This window comes from Callithrix jacchus, chromosome 8 (assembly GCF_049354715.1).
Source record: "Callithrix jacchus isolate 240 chromosome 8, calJac240_pri, whole genome shotgun sequence".
Lineage (NCBI taxonomy): Eukaryota > Metazoa > Chordata > Mammalia > Primates > Cebidae > Callithrix > Callithrix jacchus.
The window spans coordinates 134,358,911-134,371,735 of record NC_133509.1 but is presented as its reverse complement, the minus strand read 5'-3'; the positions used below and the strand labels follow the sequence as shown (position 1 = coordinate 134,371,735).

Below are 12,825 nucleotides of genomic sequence, written 5' to 3'. Positions count from 1 at the left end.
AACATTTAAAATTATGGAAACAATAGTAAATGTCACTACTCAATTCTCTCACCCAATATCAAAATCCCCTCTTAGTAATATTTGGCCACTTATCAATGAAACCTCATTAGTTTATAAAACAACCTATGCCATTGCTGGGTATCAATAACTGGTGTTCACACAATTCCTGTATTCCTATGTTGATTTTTATCCACTCTTCTCAACCCCTAGATCTGCTACACAGATGGCATAAAATAATCTATGAATAAAGTCTACCTTTTAACAACTCTCGAACTTCCACCAGGGTCCCTAAACTAAGCCTTGAAAATACACTTCCCTTATCTACTGATTGCCTTTCAAATAGGTAAAAGCAATTTTACATTTTCTTCTCTTTTCTAGGGTAAACAAATCTAACCATTTTCCTCACCATGATTTTTTTGTCAGTGTTTCCACTTCCCCCTTAAATATTAGGAATCAAAACAGATATGTGCATAGTACATGGGAGGGGGGCAGTAACTAACATTCAGTAACACATCCATTGTGTGTCTGCTGTGTTGCAGCATGTCTGCAAGCTATGTTTATATTCACAATTCATCACTGAGAAAATGGAGCCAGAGACACAAAGCAACTTGACTAATTCACAGCTAACAAGTGGCAGTCACAATTTGTCTTACTTTATACCAAGATACTGCCTTCCCTCAATCTAGACACTGCTCTGCTTCTGTAAGTGGAATATTACATCCTAGAACCACTTTTGTCAAGCAAGAAAAATTGAGTGTAAATTTAATCACGCCAAGTAAACTTATTTATTTTTAAATTATTATTTCTGTAGACAATCTTGCCTAGTAAATTTTATCTGCTCAGTTCTGGCCTATTATTATATTTCAGCCTTTAAGAACTCTTTGATTCCCGAGTGTCATCTAATGTGCTGGCTAATGGTCACTGCACGGTTTGAGTGCATTTATTAACTTGAGAAGCATGCTTCTTACATATTTAAAGTTGGTAGTAGAAAAGTGCTAACCAGGGTCAGGGCAAGACCAGAATCCTGTAGTATATCTCCAAAGACATCTCCCCGGACTTACATCAACCCATTAATCAACATTTTGGGTCTGGTAATTTGAATGGATATAATAAATCCATTTACATCTAATCCAATGCACATTTAGCTCTGTCTAGACACAGAATTATGTTCAGTGTCCTAAATAAACTTAAATGAACTTATGTCCAGCAATCCCCAATCACCACCAGTCTAGTAAACCGTAACAAAAGGAAACAGAATTGTGTCACCTGGCTTTTTTTTTTTTTTTTTTTTTGAGACAGGGTCTTGCTCTGTCACCCAGGCTGGAGGGCAGTGACACGATCACAGCTCAGTGCAGCTTTGATCTCTCACAGACTCAAGTGATTCCTGCCTCGGTCTCCTGAGTAGCTACTACAGGCATGCATCACCACATCTGGCTAATTTTTTGTTTTTTTTGGTAGTGATGAGGGCTCACTATGTTGCCCGGCATCATCTTGAACTCCTGAGCTTGAGTGATCCTCCAGCTCTGGCCTCCCAGAGTGCTGGTATAATAAGCATGAGCCACTAACTCTGGCCTCACCTGTCCTTTTCTTATTGAAACTTTCTGCTGGCTTGAGGGAATCAGCTTTCCTTTCCCAAGTTCTTATACACGTGTTGGCTCTTCCAACAAGATTCTAGAACAGATTATTAATAGGTTCCTAGCATCCAAGAGACATCTAATGGCTCTTGGTGAAAACTGAGACATTTATCAGACACTAGTCTTTTAACATTAACTGCATTTTTAGGATTTTTCAAAGTCTATCAATAATGATTTTACAATGTCATCTGCAATTACTCTGGTAAACAATTTGAGCTTAAAAATATGATCACTCTGTAATCTCAATTACCTTGAATTTAATTCCCTTAGATATTTTTTGTTCTTACCCAGTTTTAAACAAAATAAGCAGAAGACACTGTCCTCCCTTTTAGGCACTCAGCAGTCATTGCTTTAAAATATAATCTCCTGAAATGAACTAGCTCATTTAATAGGCCACAGACATGACCAATTTTTCTTTATGACATGCAATTTTAAAAACAGCATTTAAAATTTAAGAACCTCATTAACAACTCGAATAGTTTTTGTTCCTTGTTAGTACAAACTACAGTTTCAAAATGGAACAAATTTAAACAGAATTTGCCCAGAAATCAACTAATAAGCATGAATAATGCATGCATCACAATATAATCGAAATGAGATAAAAGGGGGAAAAAACCCTCAAAGACACCAGTGGTAGTCACTCTGAATAAAACGATCTTGGATAATTACTACATTCACCGTCAAGATTATTTAACAGGTAAGCATCCTAACGACACAACTTTAATCCAAATGTCTGTCAGTACTACTATCACTACTCTCATCCATCGGTTCTTTCACTGAGCAATACTGAGGGCTTAATAAACGTCAGGCAGTGTTCTGGGCGCTGAAAGCTCCTCGCTTTCATTCTAGCAACATCATTCATACAAGCCTTTAATGGGCACCTAAAATTGCAAGGCACTGTGCTAGCCATCTGAAAAGAGAGATTTAGATAGAGATACACAAACGTCACCAATTTTCCTTTAAAAATATAAAAGACTACCCTTAAGAAATGCTCTTATCCAGTCGTTCCTGGCCGAGCGCCGTGACTCACGCCTGTGATCCCAGCACTTTGGGAAGCCGAGGCAGGAGGATCAATTGAGGCCAGGAGTTCGAGACCAGCTTGGCCAATATGGTGACATCCCGTCTCTACTAAAAATAGAAAAAGTAGCCTGGCCGCGTGGTGGCGCACGCCTGAAATCCCAGCTACTCGGGAGGCTGAGGCTGGAGAATCGCTTGAACCCAAGAGGCAGATGTTTTAGTGAGCCAAGATCGCGCCACTGCACTCCAGCCTGGGCAACAGACAGACTCTGTCTCAAAAAAAAAAAAAGAAAAAGTCGTTCCTAACCTAAGATGACTTAGCGAAAGCTCCGTTTAACTGGCAATCTAAATTTAGGGAGCATTACCGAGACTATCTTTGGCAGACAATAGTTTGGGAGCTGTCAGATAACCTCTAGACTTACGGTCCAATTTTCTAAATAACAATTTCTCTCATAAAAAAACAAATTAACCACCAGAACCGGGTCCGTAAAGACGATGTCTCCACAAGAACGAAATCTAATCGCGGAAGTGCCTTTTCCTCATTCCTAGTCGCACCCTCGTTACGTGGCTCTTCAGACTCCAAAGTCCGAGTACCCTAGATATGGAACAATCTCCAAAAAGTCTCAGGCCTACCCAAGGTTGGGACTAATACGCCGCGAAATAACCGGGGAAATATGAGTACTCAGTAGCTATGAGATTGTGCGCGGGTGACACCCCTGTCCCTTTTGCCCAAGCCCTAGAAAGTCCAACTCTGACTGACCCCTACTGCGAGGGCCGCTACCAGTTCTAGGGTGCGCCCTGCTTCCCTGCCCCACCCCGGCGCCTCGGACCCTCTCTCCAAGCCGGTCCCGCAGCCCCGCGCCGCCCGCTAAGTTCAATGTGTACGAGAGGTTAGCGGAGAGAGGCGGAATCCGAAAAGAGAGACTCCGCCAGTGGATGGCGGCGGTTGGCCATAACCTACTCCGACCTCTGGATACGCGGGAGGTGGGCGGTGCTGCCCGCAGTCGGTGGGTCACTCACCCCTCTTTTCAGGCAAGCCCCTTAGCGACGTCTCTCCTTGCCGACCGCGGCCATTTTGCATGTGGAATGTCGGGGAATACGTCATCACGCTGCGTCTTGAGACAAAAACCAAGCGACCGGAGAGGCGGAGAGAGTAGGATGCCTGTCAACCAATGGGAAGAAAACAGAGCTCTCGAAAGCGGAACGGGCCGCCTTATTCTTTCTCGCCCGCCCCGCGGGTCAGTGGCGGCTGCGTGCAGGGGGAGGAGCCAGCCACAGGGCCCATCCCGTCGGTTCCGCCCCCCGGGGCGAAAAAGATTCTGGAGCAACCGAACCTGCTAACGGAACTCGGGAGCGTAGGCGGGGTCCGGGTCGCGCTTCGTCCAATCAGAGCTGGGGCGGGGGCGAACACAGCCAATTGCGACCTCGGGGTTGGCGGCGGCTGAGCCGTCCGCTCTCGCCCCCGGGAGCCGTCAGCCCACTGGCTGGAGAGGACCCCGAACGGAACGCCGGCTTGGCGGCGGGGCGGGGCCGCGCCCATGCGTCCGAGGCGCGGACCAATGAGCGGCTGCGGCGGCGGCCTGGGGGCGGGGTCTAGGGCGGGCGGAGCGGGGTTGGGCCGCGGCGGCAGGGCCGTCTCAGGCTGCCGTCCCGCCCCTCCTGTCCGGCCGCCGCCGTCGCCGCCGCCACCGCAGCCACTGCCACCGCCTGGGGGTTGGTTGAGGCGGACGGTGGTGTCCGGGCTGGAGTGCGTCGTTCCCGCTGCGCTAGGGGAAGCGGGCAGGTGAGTGCTGGCGGCGGTCTCTGCGCGCATGTGGCCCGGAGGCTGCGAGAGAAACTCGCGCTGCCTCTCCGAGCGTTACGAGGCCGCCCCCCGCCCTGGCTGGCGCCCCTCTGCCGAAGTCCGGCGCGCGCCCCCGCCCGGGTCCCTGCCGGCCGCTCCGGGCCCGGGGCTTGAAGGGGCGGGTGTGAGCCCCGGAGCTGGGGTAGGCAGGGCCCTGCGGGGTCGGAGGGCGCCGGTCGGCCTCTGCCCTGGCGCCCTGCGGGGCGGGAGGCGCGCGCTCGCTGCTGCCGGTCCCTTCTGGCGCCCACGCTCCCGGGCTCCGCGCCACCAGGTCCGGAGGTGGTGGCAGGTGCAGGGAGCGCTCTCCCTGCGCTTGCCCCACTGTCTCCGGCCCTCGCGCCCTCTCTCGGGTGGGGCCCGGGCCCCTGGCGCTGGTCTGCTCGGCTCTGCGTGCGGCCGGGTCGCGCTCTCATTTCCTTCCTTCCGTCACCCCGCTGCCCGGGGAAGGCTGTGCGGTTTTATGTTCCTTTCTGCGAGTCCTCGATGCCCACCGGGGTGCCCGAGGACCAGCCCCCGCCTCCCTTCCGCTCCGTCCAGTTAGAAAGACGGTCGTAGGAAATAGGTCGTCTTTCTTCCCACGCGACGCTGGCCGTGTTCCACACGCGCAGTGCCCTACTAGGGAGAGGCATTCCGTGCTTAGAGTTTGTCATTCCGCAGTTAAACTCTTCCTCCTCGTGGCTCCAGCCCGGCGATGCAACTCTGCCTTTCCCCTGTCTCCACTCGGGGAAAGGAGCTGACAGTGACGCGCGCCCCTAGCTGCGGGGCTCGCCCCCGCCGGGTTAGTGTTGGAAGGAGAGTGTTTAAGTTGCAGATTCATTCACGCGTTGGGATCACTCAGACAGTGTTATTTTGCTTTTCTAAATAAATGAGGTGAGGTTTCAAAAGCAAAAATACTTTTAAAGTATACCGACAAATTAATTTTGCTTTTAAGAATCCTCGAAGAGTTGAGTCTGTTTGTAACCTGATTGTTGTGCTGGTGAGGCCACTATATAGGCGTTTGTTAAAACTCAACGGAACACTGAAAAGTGTGAATTTTTTATGTCGTGTAAAAGATACCTCTCCCTTTCCCATTTTTCTTCTTGAAATGACCTTGCCAGTATTTCAAAACTGAGCTAACCATAATAATCTTGGAGAAGTGTTTATTATTTTAAGTGAATACATTTAACCCAAGAATATAGAAAAATAAAAGTAGTCTTGCTCTCCACCGTTAAAATTTGCCAAGACTTGCTTGAACCATGCTGTATAGACTGTGTTTATACGGGCTACCATGCGTGAACGTCCGGCAGTACCAGATTAGTCCCAGGGGCTGCCGTGATTGATTCTTTGGTGAAATTCCAACAGTTTACAGAGTTTTTCTCTGGCCTAAGAAAGTAGTTTGCAAAGCCAAGTTCTCAAACAGCTACAGAACAACCTCTTTATTGGGACCCCAGACAGCCTTGGATGTTAGCCTTCTGCTACCCCTTTCCTGTCTGCCCTCCTTTCTGTGTGTTTAAGATTGTAAGTTAATATCTGAAATGGAACTTTAGTTTGAAGGAGTAGAATGGTTGCTTCTCCAGTGTGCTAACATCTCAGTGCTTTTTTTCCTGGAATTGGAGTGACGTTGGACTTGAAGATTAAAACATCTATGTCTGTGTATATGGTAATAGCGAAAGCGTCTCCTAAGAGCACGGTGAGACTGTCAATAGGAAAGTGATGGTTGCTGAGCTGCTCTTCCGTGCCGCGGACATTTAGGCCACGTTTTAAATGATAATTAAACTTTTGATTTAGAAACCACTGGATAGTGAGAAAAATGTGGAGGTTGTGCTCAGATATTTTTCCTATTTAAAGTTCAACCACTGGAAACCTGTTTTTGTTTGAGAGTTCTGATAAACGGTCACAACAGCCTCGTTGAAACGCGGTACTCTCCTGCCTGGAGGAGAATGACAGGTTAACAGCACTAGGGAAAATATGACCATCAGCGACAGAGCCTTGCTTGGAGTGAATATTTATTGAAATCAATGAAACCAGGTGCATAGTTTGTGCTGTGTTTTAGTAAAAATCCTACCTCCGAGTCAGGGTTATTCTGAATGCTTTGTGACTAGATGTCAGTTTAGTTTGAGGCTTACCAGGTTTCTTAAATGTTTGAATTACATAGTCTTTTTTTCTTATCACAAATCCGAAGTAGGTTTTAGAACTGTAACTAATAATACTCTTATCTTTCTTATGTGTAGTTGGATGAATATCCATCTCTGAGAGGTTATTTATCTTTAGAGACTGGTTTGCCTGTTCCCTGGCTGCTGCCTGGTGCTTCTGTTGTGGGTGGGGAGGAAGAGTTTCAAGTGTGTTTCCTTCCCCTGGACCGAACTCCTGGGAATAGAGTGGGGACTTTGTTCCCCCAAAGAGGACTGGGAGTCATTTATTACTATGGCATTAAATGTTTTTAACAGAACAGTGAACATATCTTTATTCTTATGTTACTGTGGATGTTGCTTGTGGCCAGTTATTTTCTTTCTCAATTACCTATCATTATCTTTGGGCCCTTTTCTTAAGCAGCAAAAAATCCTTTAATTAGCTGTGCATCTTTTCTCTCCTGCCGCAGTCATAGAAGTGTTTATCTGGGGAACAGTTCATTCTAGGTCATATTTAACCAGTCAAGAGTGTTAGACTAGAGTCTTGCTTTTACAGTTTACTACAGTTTTCACTTTTGTTGCCTTTACAATGGATTTCTGTCCATTGGATTTCTTTTTATCATCTCATTTTCCTATTCATAACATCGGGGAGCTTAACTATTTTGATAGGCAAATAGAATTAATTTGCATAATATTTACTCTCAAGGTAAAAATAAGTTTCTATCAAAATATTAATAGATATGATGTGTTTTCCTATTACAAATAAGTTGCGACTTGGCTTTTTCTTTTTGTTCTTTTTGAGACCAAGTTTTACTCTTGTTGCCCAGGCTGCAGTACAGTGGTGTGATCTTGGCTCACTGCACCGTCTGCCTCCTGGGTTCAAGTGATTCTCCTGCCTTAGCCTCCCGAGTAGCTAGGATTACAGTTATGTGCCACCACATCTGGCTAATTCTGTAAATTTTTAGTAGAGGTGGGGTTTCTCCAAGTTGGTCAGGCTGGTCTCGAACTCTTGATCTCAGGTAATCTGCCCACCTCAGCCTCCCAAAGTGCTGGGATAACAGGCGTGAGCCACCACAACTGGCCTGAGACTTGGCTTTTCAAAAAGTCACTTAATAGTCTTTTGAAAAAAAAATTAGCATCTTTAAGAAGTCTTGCTTTTTAACTCAAGCCAGAAATTAGCTATGTTGACCCCATTTCCACTTGGGAGTCTCCTCTAAGTTTTGGAAATAAACAGATCATAAAAACAAGAGGTAAACACACAGATATTGAACATTTTTGACTGAGACAAATTTGAATGGAAGAAAACTGATTCCAAATGATTATAAAATTCAAATATCAAAGTTAAGACTTTGAATTCTTTTTTTTCTTATATCAAGTACTTTCCAGGTAGAAGTGAACTAGTAAGTACAGACAGTCTTGGTTGATAGTGGAAGACCAATCTGTCTTTGAAGATAAGATTTTGAAAGGGATGTACTGATTACTAAGCCAAAGTGAATTCTTGGCCTTTTATAAGCCTAACGTCAGTACTGGGATGGGGAAGTTGGGGAGGGCACAGGGACGGAGCAGGAAGAATGTTTCTACTGTTTTAGAAGGACAAAAAAAATTTTCTAGAGAATGTAGATAATTAGATGTTTCCACAGAACTTTTTATTTTTAATTTTTAATTGACAAAAATATATGATACATAGAGCTCTTAATAAAATATGCACCATCTTAAGTTTATCACTGTCTATGATCTCTGAGTTTCACTTTCCATTTTTTAAGAATACAATGCATTAGGACGTAACAAGCCTAAGAAATTCTTCCTACTAAAATGGTTAACAATATTCAGTCTCAGAAAATAGACATGCCTTTTCAATATCAGCAGTTTTCTATTACACGTAGTTGAGAGAAAGTAAGGATTAGGGTTGAAAAATACTTCCTAAAGCTGCTTTTACCGTAAAATATTTACTACTGTCTCATAGACTAATAAGATTTTTGATTTGTTGGTTGTGATTATTTAGCATTGCTGCATATCATGGTCACCTCACGGTTCTGTGTTTTTGCCCCACAACAAAAGTGTGGCATTGTGCTGAATTGGATGGAAGCTCTTTAGGAAGTTTTGCTCATATCTCAAATTAAAACCAAATTTAATCTCTTCCTATGTATTTGGACAAAGACAGCAAAATAACTATTTTTAAAAGGCCAAGGAGATAACACCTTTACATGTATATGTTTTACCTTGCAAGGGAATAGTATTATTTTGAATATCAGAGATAACAGTGAACCTTTGGAGCTCTTATAAGTGGGTTGGTTTTGAGCTGAACTCATGAAATATTATTGAGTATCAGTAAGATATGTCATAGAGGTGTGCTGGCGAGGCTCTGACACAAACTGAGTCTATCATTGTGCATAAATTAATCAGTCTCTGTAAGCATCTGCTTTCTCATCTGTGACCGGGGTATAATACCTATCTTATATTGTGTAAAATTCTTACCTCAGTTCCTGATCATATAATAAATGCCCAAATGACATGATTGTGATGGGGACGATCGTGTTGAGAACTGCCACAGGACACAGGCCATGGCAAGGATGGTGCTGAAATAAAGCACATGACAGCATGAATAAAAGGCATTTAGGTTCAAAAACTCAGTTGTTTGATCTATCTTGCTGAACATCACGAAAGTCTTTGATTACTGTCTTGTCCTAAAGGCAATGGGACCATGTTGCATTCATCTTTGCATTTCAGATTAGATTCTGAAGAAATGTGCAGGAATGAAGGAATGAATTCACTTGGCTCATAGAAAAGCTAGGGCAGTCTTAGGAATATTATTAGTCAAATCTCTTTGAGTTCCAGGAAGGTGGTAGTCCATCTCAGAACACATCTGAAGGGATTCGCTGACTTTAAAAAACGGTTCATATGCTTAAGTGGTCTTGCCCATTTTTGAGAAATATGTAGTAATGAGGGGTACATTAAGCCTGGAGAAGACAAAACTTTGGGGGGATATGAAAGCTGATGGGTCAGAGAGGATGGTGAACTTTTCTGCAGTATAGTACTGGATGGCTGAGAAAGCAGGAGGTTGCCTTGGAAGTCAACGTGCAGCTCTGCTGGCCACCTAAAGGCGGAGGCTTTGGATCTGCCCTTTTCACTTACTGTCAATCCGCCTCAGGCCATGTGTTTGTTAATCAGGAATAACAAGCTGCGCCCTGTGTGTCTTCTGTCCTTTTCAGATTAGATAGGGTGAAGCACGGATCCTGACTGCTCCACAACGTCAAGCGCCATTGTCTTAAACATGGGTGGGGTTGAGAGCTACTATAGGTAACCCCAAAGGTCACCTCTAATTCTGATGCTCCTTGGTTCTAGAATCCAGAATCCTTATGTTAAGGAATGTGGGTGGTTTGAAGGTAATTTCTTGACAGATTATGGCTGTTTCTTCATACATAACATTGTCTTTTTTATTTTAGAAAGATGTGATAGGAAATTTCTATTCATGATACCCAGTGAGTCTTTGCTTTACAAAAGGCTTTTCTGGTAACTTCCATTAAGTAGGAGCCTCATGTTAATTTATTTACAACTTCATTCAACAGCAGTTTAAAACTAAAACCTACTATGTAATGAAAAGTCAGAAATGGTTTAGTTATTTCTTAAATGACATTGTGAAAAGCAACAACTGTACTTTTATTTTTATTTATTTTTGAGACAGAGTCTTGCTCTGTGGCCCAGGCTGGAGTTCAGTGGCATCTTCTTGGCTTGCTGCAACCTTTGCCTCCTGGGTTCAAGTGATTCTTGTACCTCAGCTTCCCAAATAGGAGGGACTATTTTTAGTAGAGACGGGGTTTCACTATGTTGGCCGAGCTGGTCCTGAACTCCCAACTTCAGGTGATCCACGTACCACAGCCTCCCAAACTGCTGAGATTACAGGTGTGAGCCACTGTGCCTGGCCAACAACTGTATTTTTTAAATCTCAAGTTATAATACTTATATGGACAGCCCAATTTGTTTTGTACCAAGATTAAATTTTAATTAAATTAAAATTTTACTTGCTTGCAATTTACAGATCTGTATACATCCTGGTACTTAAGTAGTTACTGAGTTGAAATTAATTTCACCTTCTTCCCTGCCTGCTTGCCTTGACTTCTTGGTACTTTTGAGTTGTGGCATATCAGTCTTCTTTTATTTTTTACTTGTTTTTTTTTTTGAGACAGAGTCTCACTCTGTTGCCCAGGCTGGAGTTCAGTGGCTGGTTCTTGGCTCACTGCAACCTCCACCTCCTGGGTTCAAGCAATTTTCCTACCTCAGCCTCCTGAGAAGCTAGGATTACAGGCGTGCACCACCATACCCGGCTAATTTTTGTATTTTTAGTAGAGATGGGGGTCTCACCATGTTGGTCAAGCTGGTCTTGAACTCCTGACCTCAAATGATCCACCCATCTCGGCCTCCCAAAGTGCTAGGATTACTGGTATGAGCCACTGCCCCTGGCCCAGTTCCTGTTTTAATTAGAAGATTAGAATGATAGGTGCTAGTTAGCCATGTAAACTGGTAAGAGTTAGTATGGCATGGCACTGCTATTAGGCCCTGCTGCTGTGCAAAGCCGGAACACATTTCTGGTATATATGAGTTTCAGCTAACATGGTTCCATGGCACTTGATCAGTATCTGCAGGAAAGGCAACATTGCACAGTTAAATACTTTTCAATTTGGGAATGCTTTCATTTTTCCTAACTCATCATCCTATAATTTGTGTATTTAATTCTGAATGTAGTAATCTGATCCTAATGGCCGGCAAAGTATTTTAGTAAGAGTGAGAAAAGAGTGTTTCCTATTCTTTCTACAGGAAGATTAGGCCCTCAGCTGGGAGCTTGAGGTGGAGGAAGCCATCCTTAGGACCATTCTCTCCCTTAGTCAACCCAGCTGTGAAGCTGGGTTAATGCAGGATACATTGAAAAACAGATGCTGTGCTTGAGCTAAGGTTTCCTGGATAAATTGCCAGATAAGTGTAATCAAAAATGTTTATTCTAGTTCTCTTTAGTTGAAAGCAGCAATTTCAAGGGAATGCAAGAAATATACAAATAAATATCCTTTCCATTTAGAATGTTTGAAAAAAAATGCAAGTTAATTCCATCCAAATCTGTTCATTCTGCATGAACTATACTTTGTAAAAATGGGTTAGATATTTGGCACCTTTTACCCCACCTTCTCCCCCACTCCTCACATTAGCCAAGGTCACTAAATGTGCTTATTTCTCCTGACCCATTTATTCCACGATTCAGATTATATGGAAAAGAATCACTTGATTGACAGAGGTGGTGGTTTTGATTACAGATGCCCCTGTGTATTAGTCAGCACTTTAAATAATAATTGAATATGCCATTCATTTCTCTGTCTTCTGAAGTGTTTCTTGTCTGTTAGATGAGGAGGTTATTGATGGACTTGTAAGTGGTATATGGTGTTTTAAAGGGCCAAAGTTTGAAGATTCTGTACATTTTAAAAATATCTTGATGGTGAAGAAATGTAGGTATGTGTGAAACTCTTGGCTTAGCTGTTCCTTTTTATAGATACCCCTTCCTCTGAGTGACTAACTATGATTGTATAATTCATATATCAATCCTGTATTGCTACTCTTCATATTTTATTTTGTCTTAATTATTATTTAAATCATTTTTTGGTCCTATTTTTCTTAAGATAATGCAGTAAGTATTTGTAAATCATACCTGATTTCAGTCTAAACTTTGGGGAAAAACATTCAACATTGTACCTTCTGGCTAATATTTGTAAGCGAGTGTGTGTGTGTAAACATATATATTTAATTTAGGAGGCATTTATATTTTACTAATATAAATATTGGAAATAAATATTGAAAATAAACATTGGGTCTTTGTGGGAACTTGATGAATGTTTAATAGATTTTTTTCATGAGGAGCATGAAGGATGTTCAAAACACATATTTGTTTCATTTGTTTAAACTTGTTATTTAGCCCCAAATTCAGCTGAAATGATCATGAAAATTATTCATTGTATTAAACAGACCTTTGAATCATAAATGAAAAGGGTAGTTATTTAAATCCACGAGGTTGGGGAACTTCCACAGAATGTATCTTTTTGATAGCTAAAAGAAGGCAATGTGGGGTGGATTTAGGAAGCCACACATACTGGATACTAACACCTTCTCAAACTGAACCTTAAAATTTAGTCATCCTTCTTGAATTGTACTTTATTCCTTGCCCTTCTATGTTTAGTTACTTACA

General features: G+C 43.1%; 2 protein-coding genes across 8 annotated transcripts in view; one reads left to right on the top strand and one right to left on the bottom strand.

Annotated features, from left to right (window-relative positions):
* Positions 1 to 3,742, bottom strand: part of CCNK (cyclin K) — a 30,263-nt gene extending 26,521 nt beyond the window's left edge. For all 6 annotated transcript variants that reach the window (XM_054240349.2, XM_078335729.1, XM_078335730.1 and 3 more), the window contains exon 1: positions 3,672 to 3,742. The gene's annotated coding sequence lies outside the window, so the exon portion shown is untranslated. The remainder of the gene's footprint in view (positions 1 to 3,671) is intronic.
* A 27-nt stretch (positions 3,743 to 3,769) lies between these two features.
* The window catches only part of SETD3 (SET domain containing 3, actin N3(tau)-histidine methyltransferase), an 85,297-nt gene continuing 76,241 nt past the window's right edge, over positions 3,770 to 12,825 (top strand). The window contains exon 1 of one of the 2 annotated variants that reach the window (XM_035261439.3): positions 3,770 to 3,889. In XM_035261439.3, coding sequence (XP_035117330.2) covers positions 3,810 to 3,889 — 80 coding nt within the window. In that variant the 5' untranslated portion in view covers positions 3,770 to 3,809. Of the gene's footprint in view, positions 3,890 to 4,312; positions 4,435 to 12,825 lie in introns of those variants that run through there. The other variant, XM_002754272.5, reaches the window with a different exon arrangement.